Here is a 20,842-nt window from a genome sequence, read left to right as displayed (position 1 = left end):
ATCCCAACTTTCATTACTAATGTGAAGAATGTGAGAATCCTATTAACTAATAGTTCAGCATTTATTAGGCCCTGATCTTTAAATTGGGATAGTGTTCCCTTGGACAAAGTTACCAAGTATTTACAAAAATTTAGTCTTGGGGAAGTGGGAACTCAAATAATTTTAAGGAAATGAACAACCTGATCCTCAGTTTCCACGTGCAGTTTTTCCTAAAGCAGATCTGAGTGAAAACAAGAGCTGTCAGAGGCGCGAGGACAGTTCTGTCTTCCTACCAACCTTTTCACAACATTTTTTTCTTCTTAAAAAAAGACAGGCCCACCTCTCACACATCTTGAATTTTAAAATGGTATAATTTTGGCCAAGGGTGTAAAATATTACTGGATGGTCAAAAGTAACTGGTGTTAATGTTGAGAAAAATGAATGACTTTAATATCTGGGTGTCAGTTGTGTTCAGTCGCTCAGTTGTGTCCGACTCTTTGCAACCCCATGGACTGCAGCACACCAGCCTTCCCTGTCCATCACCAATTCCCAGAGCTTGCTCAAACTCGTGTCAATCAAGTTGGTGATGCCATATATCTTCGTATAGTTATCAGATAAAATACAGGTATTTCATCAGGTAAAATACAGGTCACCCAGTTAAATTTTAATTCTAGTGAATCAATGACTAGTCAATGAATAATATATTGCATGGCACATAATTATACTAAAAAACTATTTGTTGTTTGTCTCAAATTTAAATGTAACTAGGCTTCCTGTATTGCTAACTCTGGCAATCCTATTTGGGTAAAATACCTGTGGTTTCCAAGTCACAGAGTTCAACAAAACGAGTTGTCTATTGAAACCTAATTCCATTTTAGGATTAAAGATTACTAAATAATTTTGGAGCTATAAAACAGGTGTTAAAAATTTTGGAAAAAATTGATATAACATTTCTTTTGGGCCAGTCTACTTATGTAAAAAAGGTTTTTCAACACATAAAATTTGTAAATTAAAAAAAGGAAGAGAATCTATGCTGAACTCTGTAATATTCTACTAATAAGTAATATTCATGAACACACACTTGAATAAATTGTTCAAATATAAGCTGCAGCCCCCATTAAGATTGCATTTGTAAAAGAATCATTTTTTATGAGTATATTGTTATATCAGCATATATGTTTATATTGCTTTGACCAAATGACTTTGAATATAAGTACTGAAAGTAATATAAATGATAATAAAATCAAGGAGAAAATTTTGAGTTACAGCCTATGATCACAGGAAAAAAATCAAATTTCAATTTATACATGTTTCAGAAATTTGTGCCAGAGGGATCATAAAGATGTCCATTTTAAACACAGAAATTCTGTGGGCAAGTAGAATGTTCAAGGATAAAAAACAATGATAAAATATTTCCAACTATTAAAGATGAACTGATATATTAATAATGAAGGTTATCAAATGGTATTTGTAGTCCACTGAATACATTTGAAAGACTGTTGATCAATCTTATTCTAAGACATCAATGTCTAGATTTAGTAGTTCCTTAGCAACCACAACTTCTGTGTTTTAATGCTAAGTTAAAAATGTGCAGAGAAATATGGTTTTCCAAAATTATTTTGGTGGGTACATGATTATAAATATATATAAAGATCACAAAATTTTTTTCCACCATCTCACAGAGTGAGTTGCAAATGGCTTATAAAATTTTGAACTAAGCAGGCTCAAAAATGAATCGAAATCTCCACATGAGTAAACTTAATCTTTTTTTTATAGTTCCAGCTGGAAATCTGCTATGGACAGCCAAATCAGCTAACACAGAAGTTACCCCAGCTCATCCTGACTGTACTGCATCTTTGTTTCCACAGAAGAGTGAAATACTAAGTAATATTACAGTTCTGCCTTTAGTGCTTGGCATCTTTTCTTGATTTACTGGAAGGCAGGAAAATCAGGTGAGCTCTCCCAATCCATTTGTTATCCTGGCATGCACTGTCTTTAGATACACGTGCTTAAACTGACTCCTTAGGCAGGAAATGTTGAGGAAAATATGACAGTGCAGTGAGACTCTGACTTCAGATTTCTATGAGGCTATCATGGTAGACATCTCCCCTGTGAAACTGAAGGCTACAAAGAGGAATTTGTTTTACAGCCAACTCCACCCTAGTTATAAAAACAACTAACCAACCAGAAAAAAAGAATTTTTTTTCACTAAATATGGTAATCTTTTAAAAGACTAAAAATAAATTGAAAAGGAGATTCTTGTGATTTTTAACAAAACCCCTACATTTCCACTCATGCTTTACAATTAGAACAAAAAGTAAAAATAAATCAGAAAGCTTGCACAAAGTTTAATATTTTATTACGTGGGGGGATGCACCTTTTCCAGTCAGGCTGACCAATGATCATCTTGCCCCCTCACAGATTATCAAGATTTCCTCTGGCCCACGAACAATGAAGCAAAGGTCTTTCAGTAAATGCCACGTCGATCCGGCCCGGTTAAGAAACAGTCACGCTTTCTGGGTCATGGAAATCCCCGAGTGGGTCTGCCAGGCCACTGATTAAGGGGAAGTGTGTGTGGTTATTACCGCTGGAGTTCCCCTAAGACTTCAGAGGAAAGCACCAGCTCACAAGCAAACCGCTGGGAGGAGTGCGGGACGCGGGGAGCGGGGAAGGGGCGGGGCGGGGTGGGGGCGGGGAAGACGGTTAAAAGGCCGCGGGAGCCTCCGGCCCGCCCCGAACGGCGGGGGCGACGGGTGGCGCCCGCCAGGTCTCGGCCGGCACATCCCCTCTGGCGCGCACCGGCGCGGGGCGGCAGGCCGGCGACCAGGACTGCGGTGAGGGAGCGTGCGCGCGCGCGTGCGCGCGACCCCCAGGGACGCCGCGCGGGAGGGGGCCGCGTCTGCGGCTCTTCCGGGGTCTCGCGAGCCGGCGCGGGATTAGAGTGCGAGCCCGGGCGGCCCTGACTGGCACGGCTGCGCTCCTCAGGCGGGTCTGCTCAGGCCGGTCCCCGCCGCCGCCGCAGCCCAGACTTGCCCTCCAGCTCTGGGGGCCGCCGGCTTTGGCCCTGCTTCGCCGACACTCGCTTTCCTTCCGCCTTCTGCCAGGTGTGCAGTTCCTGTTTTCCTTTTGCCGTGAGTCAGTGGAAGTGGGGGGTGTTTGACAGTTGTTTTAATGGATGGCCGGAAGGTATCACTGCAGGAGGGCATGGCGACCCACTCCCGAGTTCTCGCCTGGAGAATCCCCTGGACAGAGGAGCCTGGCGAGCCACAGCCATGGGGTCGCACAGAGCCGATTGGACTGAGCGACTAAGCCCAAGAGGTGTCACTGCCCTCAGTCGGTGCCAGACGGAGGAGTGTTCCCAAGTCGTGGCAGGAAAGAGCCGATTTTTGGTGTTTTCCTGGTAATTGGCCTGGAAATCCTGTAGTGCTCTTAATCTAATTATTAAAGTGGTGGAGATATTTACCTGATGCTAAACTAACAGTATTATTAACTTTGTCATTATTTTTTGCTAACATTAGATGTTTCTAAGACCTAGTGTACTCAAAGACTCTCTCAAAAGACTTGACATGTGTCCTTCAGGTTTTTCACAGTCCTACGAAGCAGTTGCCATATTTATCTCCACTGACAATGAGGAAACTCTGGGCTCAGGGAGATTTACTTGCCCAGGGTCACACCTCTGGTATGGGGAGACTGATGAGTATTGGAAACCGAAGATATCTGACTCCAAAGCCTGTGCTAAACCATCACCTAGCAGACTTTGTAGTCATTAATGTAAAATTGATGTCCTTAATGCCATGCAGATGAGGGTGCTGCGGTCCTTGAGGGGCTCGGTCAAGTTTGCTGACATTGACTTCTCAACAGAAACTCTGTCTTCATTGTATGCCAGACTGGATGGATGTGGGGCTAGGAGGATTGATACAGAGCTGCAGCACAGTTCTGCTGTGAAGGAGACCGCAGACTAGGGGGTGATGATTTAGGTATTTAGTTGTGTCCAACTCTTGCGACACCATGGACTGTAACCTGCCAGGGTCTTCTGTCCATGGGATTCTCCAGGCAAGACTACTGGAGTGGGTTGTCATTTCTTTCTCCAGGGGATCTTCGCGACCCAGGAATGGAACCCGGGTCTCCTGCATTGCAAGCTGATTCTTTACAGACTGAGCTAGAGACAAAAGGCACCCTTAACCTCCAGTATCAGAGACTTGGATGTGCTAAGTGTCCAAGAGGAAGAGATATCCAGTATCCCTGGCATCAGGGAGGTTGCCCACTAGAAGTGAAGAGTGAGAAGAGGTGTGATTGGGGTTGAGCCAATCTGAGAAGTAACCACTAGAAAGGAAAGAGGAATTCCAAGAGAGAAGCCAAGGAACTAGAACATTTGTTAGAGGAAGTGGGCCCCAGTGGCAGGTGTGAAAAATTCCACTGGTTTTGGGAAAGAAGCCATTGGTGTTACTCATATTGAGAGTGGTTTTCCCCAGGCATAGAAAACAAACTTACTGCTACCAAAAAGGAAGAAGGGGGAGGGATAAATTAGGAAGATAGGATTGACATATACACACTACTCTCTCTCTATAAAATCAACAAGGACCTCCTGTATAGCACAGGAAACTGTACTCATTATTTGTAATAAACTATAAAGGAAAAGAATCTCTGTATCAGAGTGCCAAATGGGAGAGCATGTACCCTCCCAAAAGGGTGCAGCCACTGCTTAGCACTAGCTTATTGTTGCCATCCGGGAATGTATGCCTAGCATAGTGAGATCTTTTGATATTTTTATGAGAGCATTGGGATCTAGAATGTCATGAGATCTCTTACTTTTTTTTTGGCTCTTCCACGTAACATGCAGGATCTTAATTCCCTGTCCAGGGGCTGAACCCTTGCCCATTTAGTGGAAGTGTGGAGTCTTGACCACTGGGGAAGTCTGGAAATTTCTTACTTACAAAAGGTGTTGGTAATTAACTAAAACATTGAAAAATACAGTGATATTTTCCCAGGAAAAGTCTTACTTGGAAGGCTGGTGGAATTCAAATGAGGCATACAGATTAATTAATAGCACTGTTTCAATGTTAATTTCCTGGTTTCTGTAGTTACACTATGGTTATATAAGATGCTAATTTGGAGGAAGTTGAGTGCAGGATATGTGAAAACTCTTATGTTTACAAGTTTTCTCTCTATATAAATCAATTTCAAAGTAAAAAGTTTAAAAAATTAGTGAAATGCTGGAGTCTAATTCTGTGCAAGCCAAACATAATACCTCTGCTGGCCACCTGGGAATTTTTGGCCTCTATAGTGGCTAGTACACCAACTTGTATATGGTAGACATTCAGTAAATACTAGTGCTTTGCTTTGGAAAAAATGTTTACAAAGTGATAATGGTGTAACATCTATGAATTATTTGACTTTTAAAACTGTCTTTTTTTTTTTCTAAACAGGTTTTACAAAAGAGAGGAACTGTTCTACTTCTAGATTTTTTTCCAGTTTTTTCTATAAATCAAAACATCTGAAAATGGAGGCCTAAAACTCGTAAAAGGGACTTAGTCTGATCTGAGGGAGGTAGTTTTGTGCATGAATAAACAAAGTAGATAACTGGAGTTTTTAGTATCCAAAGAATTGTTAATTTAAAAAATATGATCTAGTTATAAAAGGTATAATTACACAGTAATAATAGATTTGATTCTGAATTTGACATGTGGATATAGAGAAATGATTGTGGCCGAGACATATTGTTGAAGTACTTTTTTTCAAAGTTGGCCAGGCAGTTTCCTACTGGCTGCTGTGTAGAATAGAAAAAAATTGTACCTGTGTTTGGTAAAGATTTAAAAATGAATGACAGTTATCTAGAACAAAGAGTTAATATTCAGCCTTCTGCTAAGTTAGAGAAATATGCATATAAAACCTCTGGCATGTTAAAAGATTTCTGCAGTGACAAAGAAATGTCAAAACCAAAACTTTTTGATCGGTACAACAAAATAAGAGTAAGTGTGAAAGATAAACGTGATGATTGGTAAAGAAATTAACCGTTTCTAAGCCTATCGATATTTTGAAAGTAAAAAATTTAGTTTGTTCAAATGGGTTGTTATCTCTGAGAATAATTAGAACGAGAGTGATGGGTGGATGATTACTTTTTGGTAAGTGAACAAACTGAATTCAGAAAGAAACACACACAGAGATAGTAGTAACAACACACAGAGACAGTAATAACACCAAGAGTTTTATATTTCAAAATAACACAAATAATATTATACATTTTATAACAATGTGTAAAATTATTGACTAATGAAAGGAATACTGAAGTTAAACAGAATAATTCACCTTTGAGGGAAATAATCACTGGTATTGAGATGTTTCTCATGCCACCTGGAAGGAAAGCGTTGAAATCTGCAGTAAAAAGCCTCAATATATGTAAGACCCAGGAAACATGCTTGCAAATCACTTCTGGAAGAACCATGATGGCTTGTTTATTGGTCATTACTGATACTATTGATGTAGACCTGCCTACTGGTAGCTAGTTTTAATTGAGAAATTCTGAATTTTGAGGTCTCTGCTGTTCAGAAGAAGTGGATTGTGACAAAGTAAATTTATTATGTTTTGTCAAGATAAATTCTGGTTCAAGGTATGCTATCTGTGAAATAGTTTCTGACCAAAGCCAAATTTTTTTAATTCATCTGTTTTTTTTTTTTTTTAGTTTATTATCCATCTTAGCTTGGAGACTCAGCACTCTGACTTTTGACTGTTTTTAAAAATAAATTCATTATCAGGAGATTTGATGTTGGCTCTCAACAGCATGGAGCTAAGCCTAAAAGATCAAATGAGCAAATATACTCATCTCTGATAGTTTATTTGAAGTGGAATGTTTAATTTGCTAAGATCTAGAGGCATCACTATGACTCAGCAGTCAGGTACCTATCTATGGAAGTAATTATTTAATAAATCTTGAAACCAGGTCTTAAGATCTGTGAGCCAATTCTGATACTACTTTGGTTCTTCATCTGGAAGAAAATTTTGGATTGTTTTGTTCTCCCTATTAAAATGGTTGTAGGAAGAAAAATTAATTTGAGTAAGATTTAGGATATACTGCATTTCACTGAATCTAAGATATCATCGTTTGTAAAGCATGCCATTATTTTATGTACCTTCTAGAAATAAAAATCCTGTTAATTAAAATGTGATATGCCATTGATTGTAAGATACCTCTCCATAACAGAGATATTGAAACATGTGCCTTAGAATCAGTGAAATATAATAATCCATTCTTTTCTTCTTTTGAGGTAGGTTTTATTTTACACTTTCTTTTCCCTGGCTCCAAAATTTCACAATTTAAAAAAAGCAGAATAAGTATAGTTTGAATATTTTTGTGTATATGGGACACTTAAGCAGCATAGCTTTCTGCCAAAACAAACTATGTGAGACATTTTATCTTCAGGCTGACTGAATGTCACTGAAGCATACTAGTGGAGAGGGTGACCTACCTGTGGAGACACCGGACACAAAATGGCATTTTGATGACCTAACGCATTCTACATTTTTATGAAGGTTTTAATTTTCATCACAAGGTACTGTGTAGCATCATGTTTACATTGTGTATATCAAGAGTATGCAGAGGTGCAAGTTGTACATAACTGTCCCTTAAAATGTATCAGTATAGGATTTAGAATCTTGCCATGCTGTAATCCTAAATACATAGAAGAAAAAAGAATGAAAGATTTCCTGTTCTAAGTGTTCAGCCTAGTACTAAAATGAATAAAATCAAAAGCCATGCACAAAACTACCTCCCCAGAGAAAGACTAGTCCCTTTTCCTTCCCATCCATTTCATTATGAACATAGTAGAAAATAGCGTATTCTTATCAAATTTGATGAAGAGTGCCAACATGTTTGAACTGAAGTATGACTTTTCATGTGAGCTCTACCGAATGTCAACATATTCAACTTTCCCCGCCGGTGTTCCTGTCTCAGAAAGGAGTCTTGCTCGTGCTGGTTTTTATTACACTGGTGTGAATGACAAAGTCAAATGCTTCTGTTGTGGACTGATGCTGGATAACTGGAAACAAGGAGACAATCCTATTGAAAAGCATAAGAAGTTGTATCCTAGCTGTAGCTTTGTTCAGAATCTAAATTCAGTTAACATTTCAGGAGCCTCTTCTCAGCCTACTTTTCCTTCTTCGTTAACAAATTCCACACATTCACTACTTCCCAGTTTGGAAAACAGTGGCTACTTCAGTGGCTCTTATTCAAGCTTTCCATCAAATCTTTTAAACTCTGGACCAAATCAAGATTTTTCTGCCTTGAGGATAAGTTCCTACCCTTGTGCAATGAATACTGAAAAAGCCAGATTACTTACCTTCCAGATGTGGCCGTTGACTTTTCTGTCACCAACAGACCTGGCAAAAGCAGGCTTTTACTACATAGGACCTGGAGACAGAGTGGCTTGCTTTGCCTGTGGTGGAACATTGAGCAATTGGGAACCAAAGGATGATGCTATGTCAGAACACCTGAGACATTTCCCCAGCTGTCCATTTTTAGGAAACCAGCTCCAAGGCACTTCAAGGTACACTGCTTCTAATCTGAGCATGCAGACATATGCAGCCCGCATTAAAACGTTCTGCAGCTGGCCCTCTAGTGTTCCAGTTCATCCTGAGCAGCTTGCAAGTGCAGGTTTTTATTATGTGGGTAAGAAGCTTAACCTGATAATTAAAAAAATATTCAACATGTTTATCTTATACATTTTAGTGGTAAAATTATATGGATTCATAAGTTTTGGTCCAAAATTAATTTTAGGTCACAGTGATGATGTGAAATGCTTTTGCTGTGATGGTGGACTGAGGTGTTGGGAATCTGGAGATGATCCATGGGTGGAACATGCCAAGTGGTTTCCACGGTAATTGTTTTGAGATTTTCTATGCACGTGTGTAAGATGAGTTTTATGTGTGTAACTTAATCAACTGTTACTTTAGTCTGTCTTTGTTTAAAAAATACATTTGTGAATAAATCTAGGGAAGCTTACTTAGAAAAATAACTGCTTAAAAAGTTTTGGTGGAAATTTAAGATAAACAGTTCAGGATTTCTTTGTGTGTGTAATTAATATATATATGCATATATTAAAATAACATGCTCATTATAAACCCAAGTCACATACTATAGGAAAGTACAGAGAGAAAAAATTTAAATGTTGAGAAATCTCACCACCTAAAGATGACCACAGTTACTATTTTCATGAACATCCCTCCAGAGACATCTCAAATGTATAAAATTTTATATAAATTAGATACATGTACTATTTTGAAACTTTTCAGTCAATGTTATATCTTAAACATATTTGCACTTGAACACTCAATAATATTAATTACCTATTACCAGGCACTGTTGTAGATATTTAATATAGTCGGTTGAACAAAATCAAAACTCCTGGTCTCATATGCTAAACTTATAGCAGGAGAAATCAAACAATTAATACAAGCTTCATAAATAAATTATATAGCATGTTGGAATATAATAAGTGCTTTGGATAAACAAAGAGAGATGGATGAAGGAGATCAGAAGTACCAGGCTGATTGCAAAATGAAACAGAGTCATCAGGGTAATTATAGATCCATTTCATCTGTTTTGGTCACTGCATAGCATTTTGCTGTCATGTCTTTTGATTATTCCATGCTTGTTTTCACTCCTTTTTAAATTGAAATCAGGTAGCCTTTAATTATATTTTTAATGGTCTTCTAATATTTATTAATGTTGATTACCAAATGTTTACATTATATAAGTTTTTAATACTAGTCTTCCCTTGTAACAACTTTGCACTCCCCAAATATTTCAGATTTCAAAAATTATGAAGATTAAAAGGAATACCTTTAAAAAACATAGACGTTTTTAAAAAGTGCTGCTAGCTTTCTATTGTGGTAATTTTGTGAATATATAAAGAACTGATAATTTTGCTTTGATTGAGTCATGAATTCATTTTGTACTTAAATTCAATAATGGATATATATTATCTAGGAACTTCCAAACTTGTGAATGTCTGACGTACTAGAAAATGTTGTTCATCTTCCTCATTCTTTCTCTTTGTATATTTTCAGCTTTTAAACGTACATACATACATACAGTATCATTTATTAGGGAACTTTCTACCTTGTCTCCTTGTTATTAGTGTTCAGAGTGTTTTTAGAAATCTTGGAAGTTGAAAAGAGCAGCTGGGAACTCAGAATGGAGACAGCCTTGCTTCTCTTAGTAGACTTGAGAGCCTCAGGACCTCTACCTGCCTCAGCCTTGGCTGATTACCAGTTACAGCCCTCCTCTTGCTGATATTTTGCTTTTGACTGCATTATCTCTTACCACTTCCTATATGCTAAATGAATAGTCAAGTGGTTATAATTATGCTTATGTTCATTTGAAATATTTACCAGGCTACAAATGGCCAGGTTAAAATAACCAGATTTAAATTTGTTTAAATTGAAATAACCAGATTTAATTTTGTTTACATTTTAGGTGTGAGTACTTAATACAAATTAAAGGACAAGAGTTCATCAGTCGAGTTCAAGCCAGTTACCCTCATCTACTTGAACAGGTAAGGGACAGTTTTTTAAAATCATTTGTTAAATTGACTTTCTGATAAATTGCTTTCTGATAATTACAGAGAGTAGATTTTAGTGAAAAGATAAGAATCACTTTAAAAATACACTTTCTTTTTTCAACAGCCAGCATGATCTTAGAGAGTGCTCACTTCAGTTCAGTTCAGTCGCTCAGTCGTGTCCGAATCTTTTGTGACCCCATGAACCGCAGCACGCCAGGCCTCCCTGTCCATCACCAACTGCCGGAGCCTACCCAAACTCATGTCCATTGAGTTGGTGATGCCATCCAACCATCTCATCCTCTGTTGTCCCCTTCTCCTCGTGCCCTCAGTGTTTCCCAACATCAGGGTCTTTTCCAATGAGTCAGCTCTTCACATCAGGTGGCCAAAGTATTGGGGTTTCAGCTTCAACATCAGTCCTTCCAGTGAACACCCAGGATTGATCTCCTTTAGGATGGACTGGTTGTATCTCCTTGCAGTATAGGGGAATCTCAAGAGTCTTCTCCAACACCACAGTTCAAAAGCATCAATTCTTTGGCCCTCAGCTTTCTTTATAGTCCAGCTCTCACATCCATACATGACTACTGGAAAAACCATAACCTTGACTAGACGGACCATTGTTGACAAAATAATGTCTCTGCTTTTTAATATGCTGTCTGGATTGGTCATAACTTTGCTTCCAAGGAGTAAGCGTCTTTTAATTTCATGGCTGCAGTCACCATCTGCAGTGATTTTGGAGCCCCCCAAAAGAAAGCCTGTCACTGTTTCCCCATCTGTTTGCCATGAAGTGATGGGACCAGATGCCATGATCTTAGTTTTCTGAATGTTGAGTTTTAAGCCAACTTTTTCACTCACCTCTTTCACTTTCATCAAGAGGCTCTTTAGTTCTTCACTTTCTGCCATAAGGGTGGTGTCATCTGCATATCTGAGGTTGTTGATACTTCTCCCGGCAATCTTGATTCCAGCTTGTGCTTCATCCAGTCAAGCATTTCTCATGATGTACTCTGCATATAAGTTAGATAAGCAGGGTGACAATATTCAGCCTTGACGTACTCCTTTCCCAATTTGGAACCAGTCTGTTGTTCCATGTCCAGTTCTAACTGTTGCTTCCTGACCTGCATACAGGTTTCTCAAGAGGCAGGTCAGGTGCTCTGGTATTCTCATCTCTTGCAGAATTTTCCACAGTTTATTATAATCCACACAGTCAAAGGCTTTGGCGTAGTCAATAAATAGTAGAGAATGCTACTCTTTGGATAACAGCAGATCCAAAATTAGAAACCTTCTGAAAAATAATATTTATGTTTCTGAATATTACTCTAATAAAGTTTTAATAAATTAAATTACTTGAGGAAAAAATTGAATAGGTAGTAGCATTTAAGTTACACTCTATTTCAACATGATGATGAGTTATATATTTATATATATATTTATATACTCTATATATATTTGTATATTATATAAATTTTTCTTAAAAAGGGTTTGAGGAAGATAATTGTATTGCTCTTTCTAATCTTCCCAGAAAAGCAAATAAGAACTTATAGAATAGCTTGAGAGTCAAACACTTCTAGCCATGGTCAGTGGAACTAATATTAGATCCAGCTTATCCCAAGGAAACACCCAGAAAATGGAAGATCTTTGGGATAATAGGTTAACAATGATTGTCTGGTAGATCACTGAAAAGGTATAACCCTTTTTGTGCCTTATTGAAAATGAGTTTTATTTGTTAATACATACACACATGAAGAAAGTCTTACTAGTTTATGGCCTACAGAATTGCTGTTGAACGTAAATAAGATTCTGCTTTTGACATAAAAAACCATGTTGCCAATAAACAAGTTGGTTTGCAATAAATTGAATAAGTCTCTTGATTAATTTTTATTGCAATGAACAAGATAAAATTTACATTTTAATTTATGTACCTTTTTTTGTAGCTGTTGTCTACTTCAGACAATCCAGAAGATGAAAATACAGAGTCACCAAGTATGTATACTAATAATAATTGCTACATTTAAATACTAGAACCATTTGATACTGTTAAGATTGAAAGCTGATAATTACATAATATACATTTATGTTATGATTTATAATTTACAATGAATTTTCAAATACACATAATATTTTTTAAACCTTAGTGCATATCATAATTGCCTGAGGAACTCCAAAAAAATATAGATTTCTAGTCTCACTTTAACCCTACTGAATCAAATCATAGTATCTAAAAGTGGGGCTTGACTGTCTCTAGTTTTAACAAACTGCATACATCCAGTTTTCAGACCAGTGTTGGAACAGGTGCACTATGACATTAGATTGCATACATATTATTTCTATGAAATGGAGAGAGTAGAAAATAATATTCCCAATTTTTCAATAAGGACTTGGAAGCTCAGAGAGGTTAAGTGACCTGTCCATCACCTCAACCTAAAAGATGATAGAGCCAATATTTGAATAAGCCCTTCTCCATTATCTAGTGTTAAATTCAATTCAATAAATATTTGTTGTGCTTCTGCTGTTCTGAGAAACGAATAAAGAACAGAATAAATGTAACACCTTTTCTCTTGAGCTGCTAGTCTGAGGGATACAGGAAAATACATGGATAGGATAATGGTACAGAAAATAAAGTGGGCTCTGAGAGCACATGTGGGACAATTAGCCCAGACTTGGAAGATCAGAAAAGCCTTTCCAAAAGAAGTATTTGTCTTAGAACGGAAGCTACTGAAGAATGAAAGTTAACAAAGTAACAAAGGGAGGAAAAGAATATTCTCGGCAGAGAGAACAGCACGTGAAAGACTTAAGTGACAAAGGAGAACAGGCACATTAGAAGAACTGAACAAACTTTTGTATGGATAGAAGTAGGATTTGTGAACAGATAAATGAATGAGACAGGCTGGCTTAACAGTGGTCAGCACAATAGGCAGAATTTGACCCAGCAGCTGTCAGTTTGTGACTTCTGGGCTAGAAGGCAAATGAGTAAGTGGCAAGTGATGAGGCTGAAGGGATTAGGGTCCATACTGTGTAAGATCTTATAAGGCACAATTGAATGTTACCTTAAAAGCAAAGGAATTGTGGATGGAATTTATAGAAGTTCAGATTTGTGGTTTTAAAAAGTCATTCTGATTACAATATTGAGAATAAATTACATAGGAACAGTATTGTAGAAGGCCACTGCAGTAATAGGGATGAGTGATGACAATTGGCCTATTTCAAAATTATATAAAATATTTTTAATTTAGAAAGCTCATTTGTTCATTCAACTTGGGGAAAAAAGAATCTCAATACTGGTTGGGATGATCCACCAGCACCAACATTCTATTTCTTTCTCCCACTTATAGTTACGCCAGATAATGCATATTTTGTATCTGAATACAATGTTCCATATTCCTATTTTAGTGACTGAACATGTATATCATTATTTTAAATTTACAAAAGGTAGTACAAAAACAGTACCTGCATATTTCCTGGGCCTTATGTTTTTGATATTGTAACAAGTTGCAATTAAGAATATATACAAACTCTCCCATAATGTGTTAAATTCCTTATTTCATACAGTTATTCATTTTGGACCTGGAGAAAACCATTCAGAAGATTCAGTCATGATGAATACACCTGTGGTTAAAGCTGCTTTGGAAATGGGCTTTAGTAGAAGGCTGGTAAAGCAGACAGTTCAGAGTAAAATCCTAATAACTGGAGAGAATTATAAAACCATCAGTGATCTTGTATTAGATTTACTTAATGCAGAAGATGAAATAAGGGAAGAGGAGAAAGAAAGAGCAACTGAGGAAAAAGAATCAGGTACACATATTTATTTATAGTCTCTATTTCCATAAGGATGTCACTGTATGTTATTTTTTTTTTGTTTTTTTTTTTGTATATGTTATTGACAATATACTCATTAATCCAATTGGATTTTAAGTTCAGTCTTCTACGTTTGAATTTTGCAAACTTTCTTCACATTAAAATATATTTGATTGCTTATTAGTAAATTGAAATTGTATATATTGAGTGAAAGCAAATTTTCCTGCCTTTGCTTAATTTCTGTTTTTACTCTGAATAATTGATTGTGTATATAACTATTCATGGCACATTAAAAAAAAAAGTTCTGTTTTTTTAAAAATGTTTGGCTGCACTGGGTCTTCCTTGGGCTTCTAGTTGTGGTGCCCGGCTTCTCGTTGCAGTGTCTTCTCCTCTTGTGGAGCATGGACTCTGTGGCACTCGAGCTTCAGCAGTTGCAGCTCTCGAGCTTCAGAGTGCATGCGTAGTAGTTGTGGTGTGCAGGCTTAGTTGCTCCTTGGCCTGGGCCGTCTTCCCAGACCAGGGGTTGGACCAGCGTCCCCGGCACCACAAGGCGGATTCTTAACCGCTGGCCCACCAGGGAAGCCATGGCACAGTTTTGATCCCAGACTAGTTGCTCACTCCTCGTTGCTGTAAATTGGGGTGGGATCAGGGACAACTGTTAATAGTAGCATAACAGTGTGTCTCAACCTCTGACTAAAAAGTGATGTACAAATTATCATTAAGTTTCCTATTTGCCCACACAAGATCTGAGTTCCCCTTTGGAGTGTCTTAGTGCCGGGATACTGTTTCACATTCTCTCAAGACAAGTTGCCTATGACCTTACCTGCTAGCCATGTGTTCTCCTTGTTACCTCTGCTCTGTTGCTCTTCAGAAAACCCTCTCTTCTCATCATCTTCATTCTCATCTGGTTGCTCTGCTTCCATCATCACTTTGGCCTGGACAAGGAGAATGTTGATCTCTCCTTTGCTACTCTTTCTGAAGCGTGGACTAGATCCAGGAGTCCTTTCAACACAGCCGAAAACAGACTACAACTCTTAACAAGCTCTTACTGGAGATTTAGGAATCACAGAAGGACATTATATCGCACATGGCAATTGACAGCTATAACTGTATGTGTGCTCTCTTGGTGCTCCTTATCCCCATCCTCATGAATCTCTCTACCTAGCTCCTGATTCATCTCTTTGTAGCTCTGGCCAGTTTACACAAATGACTAGGAAAGTCTCAAGCAAGGCTCAGTTCAGTTCAGTCGCTCAGTCATGTCCGACTCTTTGCGACCCCATGGACTATAGCACACTAGGGCTCCCTGTCCATCACCAACTCCCAGAGCTTGCTCAAACTCAATTCTATTGAGTCGGTGATGCCATCCAACCATCTCATCCTCTGTCATCCCCTTCTCCTCCTGCCTTCAATCTTTCTCAGCATCAGGGTCTTTTCAAATGAGTCAGTTCTTCGCATCAGGTGGCCAAAGTGTTGGAGTTTCAGCTTCAACATCAGTCCTTCCAATAAGTGTTCAGGACTGATTTCCTTTAGGATAGACTAGTTGGATCTCCTTGCAGTCCAAGGGACTCTGAAGAGTCTTCTCCAACACCACCGTTCAAAAATATCAATTCTTTGATGCTCAGCTTTCTTTATAGTTCAACTCTCACATCCATACATGACCACTGGAAAAACCATAGCTTTGACTAGACGGACCTTTGTTGGCAAAGTACTGTCTCTGCTTTTTAATATGATGTCTAGGTTGGTCATAACTTACCTTCCAAGGGGCAAGCGTCTTTTAATTTCATGACTGCAGTCACCATCTGCAGTGATTTTGGAGCCTCCCAAAAGAAAGCCTGTCACTGTTTCCATTGTTTGCCCATCTGTTTGCCATGAAGTGATGGGACCAGATGCCATGATCTTAGTTTTCTGAATGTTGAGCTTTAAGCCAACTTTTTCACTCTCCTCTTTCACTTTCATCAAGAGGCTCTTTAGTTCTTCACTTTCTGCCATAAGGGTGGTGTCATCTGCATATCTGAGGTTATTGATATTTCTGCCGGCAATCTTGATTCCAGCTTGTGCTTCATCCAGTCGAGCATTTCTCATGATGTACTCTGCATATAAGTTAAATAAGCAGGGTGACAATATTCAGCCTTGACGTACTCCTTTCCCAATTTGGAACCAATCTGCTGTTCCATGTCCAGTTCTAACTGTTGCTTCTTGACCTGCATACAGATTTCTCAGGAGGCCCCCAAATATCCGCAAAGCCCAGAATGAGAAAGGTTTGCACCCCTGCCCTTGTCCATGGCCATCTGAGACCTCTTTCTTCCCAGGATGGTTGACTGTGAGATTGTCCCCTCCATTCCTGGATAAATCTACCCCTGGCCAACCCAGATAGACATCAAATCGTAGTGATACAGCATCCTCTATTTAACAAAGTGTGCCTTACTTATTCAGTTGTACATGTCACCAGTATAGCAGTAGTATAGTCCAAATTTATCTTTGCCCAGCCTTACCGAGTTCTCTTTTTCATTTTAAAGGGAAGATAAGGCTGCATGTCCTTCCTGTAGTTGTCACATTCTTAACACTGGTTGTCAGTGAGCAACTGCTTAAAGAAGAGAACCCTCATCTCCACAACTGTTTAAAAACCCTATGAAGTCTAAAGCCTTCCAGCTATAAAATACTTATTTTTCTTCAAAAAAAGATCAACAGTTTCCAGATGACTCCAAGTCAATGGTATAAGATAACTTGCATTGTCAAAAAGATCTAGTAACTTCTCAGCTCGCTGCTGTGGCTGCAGTTCCTAACACAGTGTCTGCAGTCTGTGCCCAAGAAATAGTTTTTTGAATGACAATGAAAATTCTTATGTTTCTGTTACTAATTAATTTCTAGTTTCCCAGAATGGTAGGTGAGTGATTTCTTTACAAATGTGCAATTAAAGAGGCAACTTAGGATATTTTTTTCCAGAATAAAAGAATAGTATGTTTCAAAGGTATATTCAAGTCTTTACTTTCTTATAAGCCATAATATAGCCTATAACTTTGAAGTGAGACTATTTCCCTCAGTCAGTAGCAGTCTAATTTTGGAAATCTTAAGAATTTCAGAGAACTTATTAGTTTAAATAAAATGTAATTAGAAAAATAAAAAACTTTAAAATGAATATACTTCAATATAAAATTATATTTTAATTTTCTAATATATCACTACTTCTTAATCATAGATTACTTAACAATATGGTTAATTCTGATTCTTCCATCCCTCCCTCTGCTGTAATCTACTTCAAACTTCTTTGTTTCTACTGCTCTTTAAATTGCTGAGCCCTGATCATTCATTTATTCAGCAGGTATGTGTGGAACATTGACATTTTACCAGACACTGTTTTGTTCATTTTCTCATTTATTTTCAGAGCTTCAATCCTCTTCTAAATGTATATCTTCAGCCTGGACCATCTGACTAGGCACTAGTTAAACAGTGTTCCTTGTTAAATGGTTTTATTTACATGTCCTATTTGATAGAGTCAGAGTTTCTAAAATCTATCAATCATCTCCCCTCAAATAATCCTTCTTTAGACAACTCAACTTCTCTTTTTCTTTTGTAGTAAAGCTAAATGGATCATGGTAGAACTATATGATGGTTAATTAACAAACCTAGATTCATAAGTCATATTCCAAAAAGACAATACAATTGCAGAGTTTCAAATATAAAATATTTTACTAGTAGATACAAAATCTAGATTTTTAAGGAGAATACAGTGATCCTTTAGCACAGGAAGGTGTGACAAGTAGGATTTGTTTTTCAAAATGTTAGTACCATTTCCCCATTGTTATAAAATATTGAGCTAATGGTGATATCATGTATAATTTGGGGAAATAATTAATAATTAAATGGAATTTTAAAGAAGTTTTATTGGTAACTGATAATTTAAGAAAAAACCTGTCATTTTAATTCTCTTGATTTTGCCTTTCCCCACTTGGGCTAGATTGGATTGAAATTTCAATTTCATTTGGCTTTAAGGTTTATTTGGTTAAAGGATTAGCAGTATTGCAGAATTGTTGAGAGTAGAGATTATGACACCAAATTGCCTTGGTTTAACTTTTGCTAGTTTTATGTACTTTAGCAATTTACTTACCTCATTGTGCCTCTGTTTTCTCATCTACTAAATAAGGATGCTAGTGAAAGTCATTCAGTCCTGTCCGACTCTTTGTGACTCCATGAACTATACAGTTCATGGAATTCTCCAGGCTAGAATACTGGAGTAGGTAGCCTTCCCCTTCTCCAAAAGATCTTCCCAACCCAGGGATCGAATCCAGGTCTCCCACATTGCAAGTGGATTCTTTACTAGCTGAGCCACAAGGGAAGCCCAAGAATACTGGAGTGGATAGCCTATCCCTTCTCCAGCAGATCTTCCCAACCCAGAAATCAAACCAGGGTCTCCTGCATTGCAAGAGGATTCTTTATTGACTGAGCTGGGCTGTGTAAAGATGAAATGAGTTAATACATATGAAGTGCCTACCACAGTGCTCAGCATTAGTTCTTATTATAAGTAGAGTTATTTTCTACTTTGGTACTGCCAAGCTAGCAATCAACTTCAGTGCTAACTGATACTGAATTATGGTTGTTTTCATTCAGTTATATGTGTATATGTGGAAGGAGGTTTGTGGGCAGAATTTGAATGTGATTATGTTTGTGTTCTTTTCTATAAAGATGACCTGTCATTAATCCGGAAGAATAGAATGGCACTTTTTCAGCATTTGACTTGTGTGTTTCCAATTCTGGATAGTCTCCTAACTGCCAGAGTGATTAGTGAACAAGAACATGATGTTATTAAACAGAAAACACAAACGTCTTTACAAGCAAGAGAACTGATTGATACTATTTTAGTGAAAGGAAATGTTGCAGCCACCATATTCAAAAACTCTCTACAAGAAATTGATCCCATGTTATACAAGCGTTTATTTGGTGAGTGCTGAAAAATTACTTTTGAAACTTTCTAGGTCAATTGAAAATATGCTCATATTAATAATTTGTGATTACTGAAAATAACTTAATTTGTAAACTAGTAATTGTACAAAAAGGCTTTCATTGCCTTGACATTATGAAAATTATTTATAGTGTTTGGCTAGAGTCCAAACTGTTAGTTTAAAAATATATATTCTGTGACTGAATATTGTTAACCTTATTTGTAATAGTAATGTTTTTGCTTTTGCTCCCTTAGTGCAACAAGACATAAAATACATTCCTACAGAAAATGTTTCAGGTAAAATATTAATAATTTAAGCCAGAAGAAAACATTATTTTTTATTTTCTTGGCTTTTCATTGGAGGAGAAGCAGCAAATTGCCTTTTATTAACATTTTTTCTGTCTTCTTAGATTTACCAGTGGAAGAACAATTGAGGAGACTACAAGAAGAAAGAACATGTAAAGTGTGTATGGACAAAGAAGTGTCCATAGTGTTTATTCCTTGCGGTCATCTAGTAGTTTGCAAAGACTGTGCCCCTTCTCTAAGAAAATGCCCTATTTGTAGAGGTACAATCAAGGGTACAGTTCGTACATTTCTTTCATGAAGAAGATCTAAAACTCTGTCTAAACTTATACTAGAATTAATGGATGAAATATATTATAATTTTAACTTTGATACTGTTTTGGTTTCTTTAAGATTTTTTATTTATCTGTAACTCAGAAGATTTTGTTTTATATAAATATATTTATATAAATATATCTAAAATATGAACATGCATATTTTATATAGCAGGGAATGATGGGCTTTTGTTCTTATGAACAAAATACAGGGATAGCACTATAAGCACAATTCTAAATTAAAATTTCAGCATTATTGAAATTGTAAGTGATGTAAAATTTAAGCTTTTGAACAGACCTTTCCGAATTTTGCATATTTTTTAGTTGTATTAAGAATCAGGAACACATTCTCTTGCTTTTTCCATCAATGTCCTATACATAGAAGGTCTTGATATTTGTTGAATGACTTTTTAGGACATAATGTTTTTGTAAAGAATTCTATGAGGAACATTTTAATAAAGCAATCAAAATTACTGTTGTTCTTGATAGCTTCATTTCTATGATATCAGATAGTGTACTGACTCCCACGCTCCTTCCATACCTCCCTAAGACCTTTTGAATGTTGAGCTCTGCTTTAGATCCCTTTCTGTAAGATGCTTCTTCATTTGTACTTGTAGAGCACAGCGGTCAACCACAGCTGGCTTTAATCCATAGGATTTTATGGGACGTCTGAGTCAAAATCAAATATCCTCCCATTAAGTTTGTGTATTCATTTGTCTGTTGGTTTATTCAGGAAGTCTCATGCCTGTCCTGCCTATTGGGAAAGGCCCCTAGTTTTATTCTCACCACTTTGGTATTAATTCTGGGATTTGAGACATACACTGGTAGCAGTGTTTGGAATGAACAGCTTGTAAGTCAGTTTGTTCTGCTCTGCCAGTGCAGAAAGATTTCCTCCTTTACATTACGTCTGGGTACTCTGTGTGTCCAATTCGTAATTCTCTAGCCTTTGTTTCCTGTAGAGTTTT

At 37.4% G+C, this 20,842-nt stretch overlaps 1 protein-coding gene across 3 annotated transcripts; it reads left to right on the top strand.

Annotated features, from left to right (window-relative positions):
- The first annotated feature begins 2,739 nt into the window (after nucleotides 1–2,739).
- Nucleotides 2,740–20,350, top strand: BIRC3 (baculoviral IAP repeat containing 3). 3 transcript variants are annotated; one of them, XM_061143393.1, is made up of 9 exons: nucleotides 2,740–2,813; nucleotides 5,406–8,641; nucleotides 8,750–8,849; nucleotides 10,451–10,529; nucleotides 12,464–12,512; nucleotides 14,079–14,321; nucleotides 19,005–19,259; nucleotides 19,516–19,557; nucleotides 19,671–20,350. In XM_061143393.1, the coding sequence occupies exons 2-9, from the start codon at nucleotides 7,789–7,791 to the stop codon at nucleotides 19,862–19,864; spliced, it is 1,815 nt and encodes a 604-aa protein (XP_060999376.1). In that variant the 5' UTR covers nucleotides 2,740–2,813; nucleotides 5,406–7,788; the 3' UTR covers nucleotides 19,865–20,350. The 3 variants fall into 3 exon arrangements, with proteins under 3 accessions (XP_060999376.1, XP_060999356.1, XP_060999366.1); XM_061143373.1 differs by lacking the exon at nucleotides 2,740–2,813 and adding an exon at nucleotides 2,877–3,083; XM_061143383.1 differs by lacking the exon at nucleotides 2,740–2,813 and adding an exon at nucleotides 2,877–3,110.
- The last annotated feature ends 492 nt before the right edge of the window (nucleotides 20,351–20,842 follow it).

This window comes from Dama dama, chromosome 1 (genome assembly GCF_033118175.1).
Source record: "Dama dama isolate Ldn47 chromosome 1, ASM3311817v1, whole genome shotgun sequence".
NCBI classification, from domain to species: domain Eukaryota; kingdom Metazoa; phylum Chordata; class Mammalia; order Artiodactyla; family Cervidae; genus Dama; species Dama dama.
Note: the sequence above shows the minus strand (reverse complement) of the source record. Positions and strands in the feature narration are given on the sequence as shown.